This window comes from Tachyglossus aculeatus, chromosome 16, assembly GCF_015852505.1.
Source record: "Tachyglossus aculeatus isolate mTacAcu1 chromosome 16, mTacAcu1.pri, whole genome shotgun sequence".
Lineage (NCBI taxonomy): Eukaryota > Metazoa > Chordata > Mammalia > Monotremata > Tachyglossidae > Tachyglossus > Tachyglossus aculeatus.
In genome coordinates this window covers 4,787,946-4,803,398 of record NC_052081.1, presented here as the reverse complement: position 1 = coordinate 4,803,398, position 15,453 = coordinate 4,787,946, and the positions used below count along the sequence as shown (strand labels likewise).

The following is a 15,453-nucleotide window of genomic DNA, read 5'->3' as shown; positions in this document are numbered from 1 at the left end:
CGGCCTTCTCCGCCGCCAAAGCCGCTTGAGCCCTCGAGAAGACAAGGGCCACGTCTGTCCGGGGAGCTCGCGATCCGCCCGGCCCCTCCGGGAAGACGGACCCACCCGCGCCCCGGCCGGAAGAGCCACGCGACCGGCCTGACCGACGCACACGGACCAGACAATTTACAACCGGAATGCTCACCACTCAACATGCAGCCACGGCCTCTAAACGGCGCTTCGGTTAAATAGAACATTTATAAATACAATTCATACACACAGATAGATCCCCCTCTGGCCCACGGGGAGCTTCCCCGTGCCGGGTCCCGGCTTCTGTCTCTGAGGCCGCGGGGTGGTTTTCCGGGTCCCCTTTTCTTCGAATGATTTCGGCCGGAACCTGGGCTCGGGGGGTCCGGTGGGGGAGGGGGTCGGGGGAGGGAGGCTCTCTCAATTTTTCCGGATGTCGGCGTACACCACCGACTCTGACTTGTTGATCTTGTTGCTGTGCTGGCCTCCGGAGTGGTCTAGCTGCGCGTATATGACTGGGCCCTGGGGGTGGAAGGAGATGCCGGTTAGAGGGGCGGGAGGGCCGAGGGCCGGGGAAGGCGGCCCGCCTCGGGAGGCCAAGAGGAGCGTCTCTCTGATGGGGCCCGGGAGGCCCGGTGGTTTCCGCCAACCTGGTGGGAGTGGCCGGGATCGTGCTCTCAAAGCTTTATCGACAAGATGGTCCCTATCGGCCTCGGTCCCTTACTTCCCCTGACCCCCGCAAAACCCTCGGGGCTCCCCGTCGCCACCGTCGGCCTGCTGCAACGGACCCTGTCGATGAAACGTTCCCGGCGCCGCTCCCACCGGACCAATACGGGCTGCCCATTCTCAAACCGGGATTGCTACAGGAGGGTGGCTAGAGTCAGCCGGGAGGCCCCCGGGGACCCACCGGAGCACGAAGGAAGGACCGTTCGGGCCGAGGCTGGAGGCACCCCGTCACGGCTGCGAGATCGGGGCTGCCCACGTCGCTCGCATTCGGAGAGACCCAGAATGGGGGTCTCCTTGCCTGCTACCTGTTTGAAGCCCAGCCCCTCCCAGGGCCACCCCTGCACCCGGAATGCCAAGTTGGCACCTACACCTCAAACGCTTGGCGGGTGGGAATATCCAAGAGAGGATGGACCATTTATTATTCTTTATTCCCAGCACAAGTCAGTATGGGCTTCACAAAAAGCCCATTACTACCACAGCTACTAACTCTACCACGCCTACGACGCAAACAGCATTTAGAGAAGCAGCGTGGCCTAGGGGAAAGAGCACAGGCCCGGGAGTTAGAGGACCTGGGTTCTAATCCCAGTTCTACCGCTCACTTGCTGTGTGACCGTGGGCAAGTCACTTCACTTCTCCGGGCCTCAGTTCCCTCACCTGCAAAATGGGGATTCAATCCCTGTTCTCCCTCCTCCATAGGCTGTGAGCCCCACGTGGGACCCGATGATCTTGTATCTGCCCTAGGGCTTAGAACAGTGTCTTCCACATGGTGAGCACTTAATCAATCAATCAATCGTATTTATTGAGCGCTTACTGTGTGCAGAGCACTGTACTAAGCGCTTGGGAAGTACAAACTGGCAACATATAGAGACAGTCCCTACCCAACAGTGGGCTCACAGTCTAAAAGGGGGAGACAGAGAATAAAACCAAACATACTAACAAAATAAAATAAATAGAATAGATATGTACAAGTAAAATAAATAGAGTAATGAATCTGTACAAACATATATACATATATACAGGTGCTGTGGGGAAGGGAGGTAAGATGGGGGGATGGAGAGGGGGAGAGAGGTCACTGAGGCCCAGAGAAGTGACTTACCCAAAGTCAGACAGCTGACAAGCGGCAGAGCCGGGATTAGAACCCATGACCTCTGAGTCCCAAGCCCGGGCTCTTTCCACTGAGCCACACTGCTTCCATATAGTCAGCGCTTAACAAATACCACTTGTACTTCCCAAGCGCTTAGTCCAGTGCTCTGCACACAGTAAGCGCTCAATAAATACGACTGAATGAATGAATGAATGATTACATCCTGCCCTTGGCTTGGGGTTCCAGGCTGTGCCCACCCGCAGCCCGGGGAGAGGGGGCCCGCCCGCCCGCTTAACAAATCCCACAGTTGTTATTCCGAGCGGCGTCCCGCCCCTTGAATCCTGCAGCTCCGGGCTTACAGAACGGCGGCTTCTCGGCCCTGCCGAGCGAATCTGCAGACGTTTACGGAGAAGGTGGAGAGGAGCCGACCTGGTCTGTCCTCGGCGGGCTTACGGACCCTGACCCGGGCCTAGGCTCTGCTCGAGACTCCCGCCGCGCTCTCGGCCACCACGCTTAGTACAGTGCTCTGCACACAGTAAGCGCTCAATAAATACGATTGATGATGATGACCACGGAGCTGGGACCCGACCGTCAGCCGGGCCGTTTTGAGACCCGACGATAACTTCAGACGACTGTTCAAGAGAGCCCCTAGGCCCCCTCCCCGTCTCCCCCTTCACTAGCGGCGCTGGTCTCCCCTTCAGCCTTCTGTCATCAACCCTCAGTACTACAGATCCACTGACGGGAGCTATTCCAACCCAAACGGAGCTCCTTCATATTTTCCAACTGATGCATTTTATGAACCTTTGGGGACGGTGCTGGCTTTAGCCGTGCCCTAGTTCGGGTCCAGATCCTAGGACACACGGAGCAACTAAGATCCTAAGAGCAACTGAGAAGGACTGAGGAGTCCTGGGTTCTAACTGCCCCTAACACCTCAGCGGCCTTGGGCATTTCACATCGCGCTCTGCCTCAGTTTACACACCTCTGCAGTGGCCCCCGAGACCACCCCCACCCCGAGAAGATAACTTTCCATAAAGGCCCTCAGGCTTCTTGGGATGAAGAGGACCCATGGAGTCAGTGTGATATTGTGTGATATTGTGGCACTTGGGGCTATCGCCTGCAGTTGTCTTTGGCTTTTGGAAGAGACGTTACGGGCGGTGAGAGCTCATTCACATGGGAGGGAGACTGGAAAAATCAGCCTGTGACTAGGCTGCCTTCCTCGCTGTGAGCACAGATAACTCGTCCCTTGCAGGGCCTCTCTGATCCCGAGCCTGCCTGCTCAGTGGAAAGACCCCCAGGCTTTGGAGTCAGAGGTCAAGGGTTCGAATCCCAGTTCTGCCAATTGCCAGCTGTGTGACTCTGGGCAAGTCACTTAACTTCTCTGTGCCTCAGTTCCCTCATCTGTAAAATGGGGATTAAGACTGAGCGCCCCCCCCCGTGGGACAACCTGATCTCCTTGTAACCTCCCCAGCGCTTAGAGCAGTGCTTTGCACATATTAAGCGCTTAATACATGCCATCATTATTATTATTATTCCCTCCAGCCAGGTTGAACTTTCTGAAGCAGCGTGGCCTAACGGAAAGAGCATAAGTCTGGGGGTCAGAGGACCTGGGTTCTAATCCCGGCTCCACCACTTGTCTGCTGTGTATGACCCTGGGCATACACAGCCTTTGCTTTTCTGTGCCTCATCTGTAAAATGGGGACTGAGGCCTTGAGCCCCATGTGGGACAGGGATGACGCCCAACCTGATTACCTTGTATCTACCTCATCCATGGGGTAGATACAAGAGAATAATGATAATGATAATAATAATAATAGTATTTGTTAAGTGCCAGGCACTGTTCTGATACAAGCACATCGGATTGGACACAGTCCCTGTTCCACATGGGGCCCCCAGTCTTAATCCCCATTTTTACAGATGAGGGAACTGAGGGCCCAGAGAAGTGAAGTGACTTGTCCAAAGTAACCCAGCAGACAAGTGGCGGAGCCGGGATGAGAACCCAGGTCCTTCTAACCCCCAGGCCTGTGCTCTAACCACAAGGCTATGTTGCTTCTTCTTAGTGTGAGACAAAAGCCATTTGGAGTGCTGGAGGCTTCCTGTCAGTCGATCCACAAACTACAGTAAATATTCAATCTGGGCACAGAGCCATCCACTGCCTTACGAGTCCAGACTTGGGGACGATCAGACAGGTGGACTGCCACTGGGGACTTCCCGTTACCATAGACTTCATTCCTGCCTGCCTTAAGTGTGTTTGTGCTGGTGGAGGGGGGGGTGGGTGTCATTCAACACCACAGCATTGATCTTCTAGGGTCAATCTGGAGAGCCAAGCCTGCTTCGGATGACCCGGTTTAGAGGGGCTGATGTTAAAGGAAGCATTTCATACCTTGGGCGAAGAAGGAAACTCTGGTTCCATCCCCCCCTCGCGGAAAAGTTTTCCGAAAGATAACGACCTGTCTTAAAGCGGAGCTGGGCCGTCTCATGCAATTCCAGCCTTTTCATTTTCCCGGAGTTGGCAGGAGGCAGCTCCTCCTCACGAGGCCCGGACCCGCTCGCTGCCAAACCTCAGCGAGTCTCGGGCGGCTGCGGGGACAACAGCCCCCAGCTCCACGGGCTTGGCCGCATTCCCCGGGCAAGCCCTCGGACCGAGATTTCTCCGGCCTCCTTCAGCCTCCGCCTGAACGGTCACTGGTTTCCCTCCTACTTAGACCGTGAGCCCCCGGGGGGGACCTGACTATCTTGTATCTACCTCAGAACTTGGTACAGTGCTTGGCACACAGTAAGCGCTTCCCAAACACCACAATTATAATTATTATTACCGCTCACGCCCAAATCGCGGCAATTCAAATGCTCTGGCTCTCGATCCCACTCTCTCCATTTCACGCTCGATGGGGTTTGATGCCCCTGGGGGGCAGGGGCGTTGGCCTGGATTTTTCCACCCCCTCCACACCCGGTGGGTCCTCAGATGTAAACCCAGCGGAAGGAAACGAAGGGAACGATGCCATCTCACCTTTCCTCTGCGGCCCCCAAAGTGTTCCATTAGCAGGCCTCCCAGTACCGGAGGAGGGGCTACAGAGGGCTCTTCGACCCATTTTATAAACGGGAAAGTCTGTACATTTCCTATTAGGAACCCCCGCCAACATTCCCGAGATTTCAGGCAGAGCTCCAGTGAGCCTTTTAGGGAAGATTTTTCTCCCAGGCCCCAAATGCCCTAACAGTTGGAATCGCTTCCCAAAGACGGGCACGTGTGAGTGAGTTCATCTACCAGAGGGCTCAAGATGCTTTCTTCTCCACTTCCCAGACCGCTTCAGATTTCCTATCTTCCTCTGACTTCTCTCTCTTTCAGCTTGTTCATTTCCTTCAGGCAACTCAGAGTGTCTTTAATACCCAATTGTGCTCCACCCCCGCACCACAGTGGGTATTTTAACAACCTACTTACTGAATGCCCATCTCCTCTAAGAGGCCTTCCCTAACTCCCCCTTTCCTCCTCTCCCACTCCCTTCTGCATCACCCTGACTTGCTCCCTTTATTCATCACCCTTCCAGACTCCACGTCTCTTACATCCATATCTGTCATCGATTTCCATTAATGTCCGTCTTCCCCTCTAGACAGGCAGCTTGTTGTGGGCAGGGAATGTGTCCGTCCTACTGTTCTACTACCCTCTCCTGAGAGCTCGGTACAGTGCTCTGCACACAGCAAGCGCTCAAATACGATTGACTCAGCAAGCAAGTTGACCAGGCACATCTGGAGAGCGATTCGGAATTTTCCAAATCGTTCTCCGAGGAGAGGCGGATCTTAAAAAAAGAAAAAGGTCCCTCTGCCACCGGCACGAGCCAACCCTCAGGATTCCAGCTGGGCTGCGAGAATTCCCGGACCGTGAACGGGGATTCTGGGAAACGCGCCCGCTGCCAGTCGGTTCTTCCCGCTCCTCTTGCTCCGAAACGCGCCCCCCAATCCCACGTCTCGGCCGCCGCACCCCCCGAGGCCCAGCCCGCGGCTCCGTCTCCTCCTCCTCCTCGCCGGGGGACGGGGCGGGGGGTCTCGAAAGAACGGCGTCAAGCGCGAAGCTGCAAGCGAAGACCTGTTACCTGGTGCGATCCAGCAGGCAGGCTGTTTACTAGCCCCTCTGTGTCGGAGGGAGATTTCCGCGGAGCCTGCTTAACCGGTGACATCAAGCTCTCTGAGGTGCTGCAGCTGGCGAGGTGGGAAGAGTGTGGTGGACAGTGTGTTCAGAGGATGGCCCCAAAATTAAAATAAATGGAAACAAAAAAGTACAAGTGATGGCACAGTGAAGCAGCAGACAGTGCGTGAAACAAAAACAGTTGGACAATGGAATCACAGACAGTGAGACCAGTAGTCACACACAAACAGACGCACACAACCCCATACAAACACACACCCCAAAGCCCTCAGGCATGTGCCCGCACTCTCACACACTCTCTCTCTCTCTCTCTCTCTCACTCTCTCTCAAATCAATCAATCGTATTTACTGAGCGCTTACTGTGTGCAGAGCACTGTACTAAGCGCTTGGGAAGTACAAGTTGGCAACATACAGAGACAGTCCCTACCCTTCAGGCCCCTTCTACCTGGCCCACACCCTCCGATTCCTGAGCCCAGAAGGCCCGGCCCATTTCCCTGCCTCAGCCGGGCCCGGTGAATCTCCGGCTTTCTGCCACGACGGCCCGCGCCTGCCTTCCGCAAACCTCTCTGCCGGTTCCCGGATTGAGGGGGCAGGGCCTCTAAAACCATCCGAGGAGCCCGGCGGTGACGGGCCACCGCCATGACCAGCTGAGGCATCCTACCCGCCTCAGAAGCGACGTCCGAGAATCTCGTTTTCTTCCCCGCCCACCTCGTCCTCTTTTCCGCAGCCCTTCTCGATCTTGCTTTACCCCGGCGGCCCGACCCCCACGCTCCCACCCGGTACCAGGGCCAACACACAGGAAACAGGAAACCATGAACGATGACAATGACTTCAGGAAAAAAAAAACAAATGAAAAACGGGAAAAAAAACCCACAAAGCTCCACCCCAGAAGCTAAGCCGCCGGAGGTCCTGAGCGCAGTGGTTTGCGGGGGGACATACGCTGACTTTTAAAAGCCGGACGATGCTTCGCAGAGGTCAGGAAAAAGGGAATGGAGGACGGCGAGGTTACTGTGCCTCACTGATAGAGGGGTCTCCTCCTCAGTAACTGAGACTTTTAGGTGCTCACAGGCCAACCCAGGAGTGTCAAGGAATCATATTTAAGGGAGCGCACATTTCCCCTCGTCTCCCTCACCCCAGAAAATGCCCTCTGGAAGATCCCAACCTTCTCCCAAAGGAGAACGGGCCAGGGAGTGAAAATAAGGCAACACCACAATCGACGGGGCTCTGAACGCCGCCGAGTCCCTTCCAATGAGTCGTCAGCACTCCTCGGGAGCTGCCCCCGGCCAAATCCAAGCCAGTCTCCTCGAGTGCGCTCTCTGGGGCGCCCCGGCCCCTTGAAAAGCAGCGAATTGGGCACAAACCACAGTTGCGTTGGGTGAGCTCAGAGCTAGCTGGTTAGTAGCGAGCGGGTGCGTGGAAGGGGGGGCGGGGGAGATGGGTTGAGACACATGGGACTGCCAGCGCCGCAGTGATTAGTTACCATGGAGTCTAGTGGGAGTGGTAGAAGAGACCCGAGCCCGTAACGGCCTCATTCCGCCGGGCTACTCAGCGGCTCTGTAAGACGTGGAGGACAGGGCGGGATGTGATCTCGACGCGCTACGGCGGAAGGGCCGGTGGGGCCGGTGGGGAGAAAGAGCAGAAGTCAGCAGAGACGCCCCCAGCCCCCGTGCCATGCAGGGTTGGGTTCCGGGGGCCGGGAACTCGCCTCCCGCCCTCCCACCCCGCGGCGAGACCCAAGAGGGCCGCCCCCAGCCGAGGCGACGTCCCCCGGCCCCCGTGGTGGCGCCGGGCCTTCCGCCGTGCCCGCCCCGCCCTGAGGAGCTCGGCATGGGCTTCCCGGGCCCACCTGGCCGCCATCCCCCTGCAGAGATTAGTGCCAGACCCATGCGGTTAATGGAAAGAGAGTCACTCTCGCCACGCCAAACTCTCGCGGGCACACGCGGTCACCGGCCTTACCGGGTGGGTTCTAAAGAGCAACCACATTCACTAGTGCTTCAGCTGGAGTGTGGAGGGAGGGGAAACAAGGATGGGAAGGGGGGAGGGGAGAAGAGATCCTTCCGTTAGACACTAACTCTCAAGCTCGGGTCTGGGGGTGTTGAAGGCGCTTAAGAAACACCCCAGGCCGTAGAAGCCAGAAAGAGGAAATCCTACTCTCTTCCATTTTCGTGCTACTCCTTGGCATCTCCCAGGCACAGAATCGGCAGTTCAACTCCCCCCAGTCTGTAAGGGGAGGGGGGGTGGGCGTCGGATGAGTGGAGAGAGCGTCCGGTTAGGGGAGAGCACTCCAAGGGGGGCAGACCCGAGGCTACCAAACTCGTGGTACTCAAACGGCAAGACTTAGGCCCATCGGCGTTCCCAAGTCCCACGAGAATTTAACCGCGCTATTGCCGGAGAGCCAGAGGCACCTCTGGGCTGAGAGTTCAGACGGCTGCATAGCAGGACTAGTTCCGAGGCCAATGGTGGGATTTCAGTCTGGGGGGCAAGGGGGGGCGAACAAATAGACCACTCTGGAATCCCGAGGGCAATGCCGCCACGTCCCAATCCGGAAGCCCCGGGGGGTTATCCGCCACCCTCCTGGGTCCGAACGCTTCGGCCCTGGCTCTTACCCGGTGTAATCTCTCTTATTGTTCCTCTTGCGGGAGCAGACGGCCAGGATGATCACGATGAGCAGCGTGAAGCCCAGGACCACGGCGGTCACTATGCCCACCACCTCCCAGATGGGGAAGTTCTTCTGCTTCTCGGGCAGGTTCTCTGGAGGGCGGGGACAGAGCAGGACGCACCTTTCAGACGTGCGGCCCCGTGAGACCGGGGAGGGGAGGCGGTGGGCTGGGCCGCCCCCGCCGCCCAGGGTCTCCCCTTCCCCGGGAAGCCTGGGGGGCGGGGACCTCCAGTTCCGCATCCCCCGTCTAGATTCGGGGTCAGAGTTGCCACGGCCCTCACAGCTCCCCACGGGCTTCGGACCCAACCTGCAGGTTTCCAGTCGGGGGACAGAGGGATCCAAAATGGCAGCTTTGTGGTCTGGGCTCTCCCTGAAGCCTGGCCCCAACCACGACTCTTGCCTGTTTTTGGCCCCAGTGCTCAGAATGAAAAACTGGCCGCTCCGTTCAGTGTACTACGGTCCGAGATATGGGTGGGAAGGGGGTGCCCAGACTCACGTAGGACAGGAGGGGCGGGAGGGGGAAAGCGGCCCCGGCACCAGTTCCCCCAGCCTCTCCCAGCACCGCTGGGGCCCTCTGAACTGGGAAGCGAGACCGGACAAGGCAGCAGAGCCTAGTGGATAGAGCCCGGCCCAGAGACTCCCAAGGACCTGGGTTCTAGCCCCAGCTCTGCCACTTGCTGGCTCTGTGACCTTGGGCAAACCACTTCACTTCTCTGAGCCTCCGTTACCTCATCTGTAAAATGGAGATTAAGATTGGGAGTCCCATGTGGGACATGAACCGTGTCCAACCTGATTACCTTGTATCTACCCCAGAGTTCAGAACAGTGCCTGGCGCATAGTAAGTGCTTAATTAATGTCTGCCTTCCCCTCTAGACTCACTATGGGCAGGGCACGTATCTGCTTATTTTCTTGTACTCGCCCAAGCACTTAGAACAGTGCTCTGCACATAGTAAGCACTCTATAAATACTAGTGATTGATTAACAAATGCCGTTAAAAAAAAGTAGAAGTGTTTTGGCCCCTATGGGGAGAGACAGGGAGGGAGAGGGCTAGGAACTTTTTCTTTATTTTTCTACTCAAATCTCTCTCTCTCCTTAGTAGAAAGAGCACAAGCTTGGGAGTCAAAGGACCGGGATTCTAATCCCAACTACTCCACTTGACTGCTGTTTGACCTGGGGGGCAAGCCACTTAACTTCTCTGTGCCTCAGTTACCTCATCTGTAAAAACGGGGATTAAGACCGTGAGCCCCACCTGGGACAACCTGATTACCTTGTATCTTCCCGGCACTTAATCAGTGCTCGGCACACTGTAGGTGCTTAACAAATACTATTATTATTATCATTATCCTGGCCCTAATCAGCTTACAGTCTAGCAGAGGAGACGGTCCCCAAATCACTCCAGGCGGGAAAAGAACGCGATCGGAGAGGTTCTCTGTCCCGAAGGGCAACCGGTGGTTGCCAAAGCCCCGGCTCCCCGGGAAAAGCCCTTTACCTTTCTTCACCACGAGGAGCCGGATGTGGCCCGGCTGGGACACGATGTCAGGCGGGTTCTTGGCATCGCAGATGTAGGTGCCATTGTGCTTGAACTGTACGTTGTCTATGCTGATGGACAGGTCGTTCTTGTTGATGTTGCCGGCCCAGGTGACCCTGCCCGCGAAGAGGGGGTAATCCCCCAGGTACACCTTTTCTTGGGAGTAGTGGAAAAACTACAATTAGACAGCGGGGGAGAAGAAATAAATGAGAAAGATTCTCAACAAACCGGTGCTTCGCCCCAGCTGAGATGGGGCGGGTTCTCCCAAGCTTCAGGGAGAACACCGAACCACTCCTCCCCAAAACTGGTCGCCCCTACCCCGCTTTTTTTTTATATAGCATTTGTTAGGCCCTTATTGTGCCGGGCACTGTACTTAGACCTGGGGTAGATACAAACTAATAATAATAATGGCATTTATTAAGCGCTTACTATGTGCAAAGCACTGTTCTAAGCTACTGGGGTTGGGCTCAGTCTATGTCTCACATGGGACTCCTAGTCTTAATCCTCATTTTCCAGATGAGGTCACTGAGGCCCAAAGACGGGAAGCAACTTGCCCAAGGTCCTACGGCACTTGCCTGCTGGGTGACCTCGGGGAAGTCACTTCACTTCTCTGTGCCTCAGTTACCTCCTCTGTAAAACAGAGATTGAGACTGCGAGCCCCATGTAGGACAGGGACTGTGTCCAATCTCATTTGCTTGTATCCATTCCGGCGCTTAGTACAGTGCCTGGCCACAGTAAGTGCTTAAGAAATACCTTTTTTAATTATTTTTTACCATTACCCACAAGCGCTTAAGGGAACACACACGTTCCCGTGCTCGCTGGGGGTTGGGGAAGGAGGAGATTCCACATCTTCAGCCCTTCCCAAGCTCAGGGGGAGGGGGCAGGAATGAGGAAATCAAATAGAGCCCCCCTCCAGAGAGAGGGGCTCACCTCTGTCCTCCCTTCTGGGGCACCGCCGGGGTCTCCCAGGTACCCCCGAGATGAGTGGGGGGCGGAAGGGTAGCCGGTTTGGGGGCAACTTCCAAAGGGGATGCACGGAACAGTCTCAGAAGGCTTGACGGGCTAAGCTCTGTTTCCCCGATCGAGGAAACGACTCGAGGCTGAGGCTAAAAACCACAGGGTTTTTAGGGGGGGCGGCGGGAGGGATACCACACAGATTAGAGATTTACAGAGACGCTCAGGCTGTGGCTACTGCCGGGCCCCCCTCGTGGATGGCTGCCCCTTCCTATGGGTGAAGCCCCCTCCCTGTTCCCCCCTAAATCTTGAGCGGGAGCTATCCGGGCCCTCTTTGTCCAGAAGGCGCCGCGTCACCCTGGCTCCCATTCTTCTGCTTCCCGGACTAGCTGCGCCCTGGGGAGTCGGTGGGGGTGGGGGCGGGTGGGAGGAGGGAGAGCCACACTAATGGATCCAACCCCCGCCGCAGGGGCAGCCCACGCCAGCTGGCTGCACTGAGAAGCGCGGAGTTGGGCTACCCTCGAGAGAGAAAGGGCCAGGACCACGGCCCAGAGGGCCACCCTGCCCCCTGCCCAAACGAGGAGGTTCAGTGGCTTCCCTTCCCGGCAATCCCTCCGCTCAGGGGCACGGCTCCCCAGGCCCCGCCCGCCCGCCCCGGCCTCGCAGAACATCAGCCAGCGCCGGTCCGAAAGATGGACGCGCGAGCCAGAAAACCCGCCTTCGAATCCCGGCTCCACCCTGACTGGCTGTGCGATCTTGGGCAAGTCACTTAACTTGTATATATATATATGTGTGTATACACACGTGTATATATACATATATATACACATATATATGTATATATACACGTGTGTATACACACATATATACATATACACATATATATACATATCTATATACATATCTATATATACATACATATATGAGGCCTTCCCAGACTGAGCCCCTTCCTTCCTCTCCCCCTCGTCCCCCTCTCCATCCCCCCCATCTTACCTCCTTCCCTTCCCCACAGCACCTGTATATATGGATATATGTTTGTACATATCTATTACTCTATTTATTTATTTATTTTACTTGTACATATCTATTCTATTTATTTTATTTTGTTAGTATGTTTGGTTTTGTTCTCTGTCTCCCCCTTTTAGACTGTGAGCCCACTGCTGGGTAGAGACTGTCTCTATATGTTGCCAATTTGTACTTCCCAAGCGCTTAGTACAGTGCTCTGCACATAGTAAGCGCTCAATAAATATGATTGATTGATTGATTCTATTTATTTATTAATATGTTTGGTTTTGTTCTCTGTCTCCCCCTTCTAGACTGTGAGCCCACTGTTGGGTAGGGACCATCTCTATATGTTGCCAACTTGTACTTCCCAAGTGCTTAGTACAGTGCTCTGCACACAGTAAGCGCTCAATAAATACGATTGATTGATTGATTAACTTCTCCGGGCCTCTGTTTCCTCATCGTTAGACTGGGGATCAAAAGCCCGCTCCCTCTCCCTCTTAGACTCGGAGTCCCGTGTGCGGCGGGGACTCTGATCGGACTGCGCTGTACCCACCCCGGCGCTTGGCACACAGGTAAGCGCTTAACAAATGCCATCACTATTAACCTCGAGATGGCCCTTCATCATCATCATCAATCGTATTTATTGAGCGCTTACTATGTGCAGAGCACTGTACTAAGCGCTTGGGAAGTACAAATTGGCAACATATAGAGACAGTCCCTGCCCAACAGTGGGCTCACAGTCTAAAAGGCCCTTGCATCCAACTAGAATTCCCCTTCTCCGAGAAGCAGCGTGGCTCGGTGGAAAGAGCCCAGGCTTTGGAGTCAGAGGTCGTGGGTTCAAATCCCGGCTCTGCCGGCTGTCGGCTGTGTGACTTTGGGCAAGTCACTTCACTGGGCCTCAGTTACCTCATCTGGAAAATGGGGATGAAGACTGGAAGCCCTCCGTGGGACAACCTGATCACCTTGTAACCTCCCCAGTGCTTAGAACAGTGCTTTGCACATATTAAGCGCTTAACAAACGCCATCATTATTATTATTACTATTATTATTATCCCCCTCCTTCTGCCATATTTACCAAGGCCCACCTCCAGCCAGGGTCTCCCCCCGCCCACCTCGGGGAAGCAGCGGGGGCCTGGCCCTGGGGCGCAACGTCCTTACCGACACGGGGTAGGGCTGGCCCTCCGCCAGGAAGCTCCAGGAGAACGAGGTGGAGCTGGTGACCACGTTTTCCGATTTGAAGGTGCACTCGAGCTTCACTTGCGTGCCGTTGGCCGCGAAGGCCTCCGCCGGGGTGAACACCTCCAAGGCCGACACCCGGGCGGTCCCTGGAGAGACAAAGGAGGGTCAAAACGGACAGGTCCGCGGGGCCCTGCTGGACTGACCTGCCCCGGCTCCAACCGACACGGGACCGGATTCAGCAAAAAGAAGAAAGCATTCACCCTGGACCGACACGGGACCGGATTGAGCAAAAAGAAGAAAGAATTCACCCTGGGGCAATCGACCCGCTTCCGTTTCCCACTGGGAAAAGAGCCTGGGCGTCCAGAGGATCCGGGTTCTAATCCCAGCTCTGCCGTTAGCTTGCTGCGTGATCCTGGGTACAGTGCTCTGCACACAGTAAGCGCTCAATAAATACGATTGATTGATTGATTGATTAACTTCTGCGGGCCTCTGTTTCCTCATCGTTAGACTGGGGAATCAAAAGCCCGCTTCCTCTCCCTCAGACTCGGAGTCCCGTGTGGGGCAGGGACTCCGATCGGACTGCACTGTGCCCACCCCAGCGCTCAGCATACGGAAAGCGCTTAATAAATGCCATCGCTATTAACCTCGAGATGGCCCTTGCATCCGACTAGAATTCCCCTTCTCCATCTGAGAAGCAGCGTGGCTTCCTTCTCTGGGCCTCAGTTTCCTCATCTGTGAAACGGAGATTATTCAGTACCCGTCCTCCCTCCAGATTAGACCGCGAGCCGCATGTGGGACAGGGACCGGATCCGACCTGCTTAACTTGTACCTATCCCGGCACTTACACAGTGTTTGGCGCATAGTGAGCGCTTCACAAATACCATAAAAAAAGACAAGCAAAACCCCCGCTCAAAGACTGGGAATACAGAGGGGCTGCCTGACACATGGCTACTTACTGTGCAGTCAATTGTCAATCAAGGGTACCTACTGAGCGTCTACGGGGTGTAGGAGCATACGATGAACCAATCTCTGGCAGAGCTAACATAAAGACACCCGTTTAAGCTGTACTGTAAGCTCCTAATGGACTGGGAATAAGTCCACCAACTGTTTAGTACAGTGTTCTGCTCACAATAAGCGCCGAATAAGCATCACTGATTGACTGACTGACCGTTTTCCCTCCTCGCCTCCCGTAAAGCAGTGTGGCCCAGTGGAAAGAGCACTGGCTTGGGAGCCACGATCCCGGCTCCACCCGTGACCAGCTGTGTGATCTCGGGTAAGTCACTTTACTCCTCCGGGCCTGTTTCCTCATCATTAGAACTGGGATAAAATACCCGCTTCCTCTCCCTCTTAGACGTGGAGTCCCGTGTGGGACAGGGATCCTGATCGGATTACACCATATCCACCCCAGTGCTCAGCACAGAGTAAGCGCTTAATAAATGCCACCGTTATTAACCACGAGATGGTTCTGAATCCAACTAGAATTCCCCCTCCCCATCTTCCCTCCGCCCGCCACATTTACAAACACTTTTAAATGAGACGTCTTGTTGTTTCGTTTGCCTCTCACTCCAAGGGCGGAAGGAGAAAAATGGTATTTATTTCTTCTTGAGAAAGGACTAGCTCTCCCTTCTCTGCTACCTACATTTTCTAGAGTGTTCACAGAGGTGGGGGTGATTTTTCCATTAGGCAAAAGGGTGCCGGACGTTCGATCCCCTGAATTCGGTTCCCACTGCCTCAGCTGGCAGACGACAGTTGGGTGTTTCCGGGCTCATTCGTTTTTACTGCCAAGACATCTCTCAGGGGGCGGTTTAGGTGGATCGGACCTGGCCGCTACCGCAGGATCCGAAAGTTACCGATCAATAGTGTTCTTGGACTGAGGGCAGAAGGGAAAAAGGGCTGCCCTCCCCTCCCCGCACTGGGCCTCAAAATTCAGGGACTGAATTGGAGGAGACCTGCAAGTTCAAGGCCCTACTGAGAGCTCACCTCCTCCAGGAGGCCTTCCCAGACTGAGCCCCTTCCCTCCTCTCCCCCTCGCCCCCCTCTCCATCCCCCCATCTTACCTCCTTCCCTTCCCCACAGCGCCTGTATATATGTTTGTACATATTTATTACTCTATTTTACTTGTACACATCTATTCTATTTATTTTATTTTGTTAGTATGTTTGGTTTTGTTCTCTGTC

At 55.3% G+C, this 15,453-nt stretch overlaps 1 protein-coding gene across 1 annotated transcript in view; it reads right to left on the bottom strand.

The window, feature by feature from the left end:
* Positions 1-218: 218 nt before the first annotated feature.
* The window catches only part of MPZL1 (myelin protein zero like 1), a 33,730-nt gene continuing 18,495 nt past the window's right edge, over positions 219-15,453 (bottom strand). Inside the window, exons 2-6 of the mRNA XM_038758183.1 lie at positions 13,256-13,422; positions 10,100-10,313; positions 8,558-8,702; positions 5,899-6,004; positions 219-528 (exon numbers count right to left, since the gene is read on the bottom strand). Of these exons, the coding sequence (XP_038614111.1) occupies positions 427-528; positions 5,899-6,004; positions 8,558-8,702; positions 10,100-10,313; positions 13,256-13,422 (734 nt within the window). The 3' untranslated portion in view covers positions 219-426. The remainder of the gene's footprint in view (positions 529-5,898; positions 6,005-8,557; positions 8,703-10,099; positions 10,314-13,255; positions 13,423-15,453) is intronic.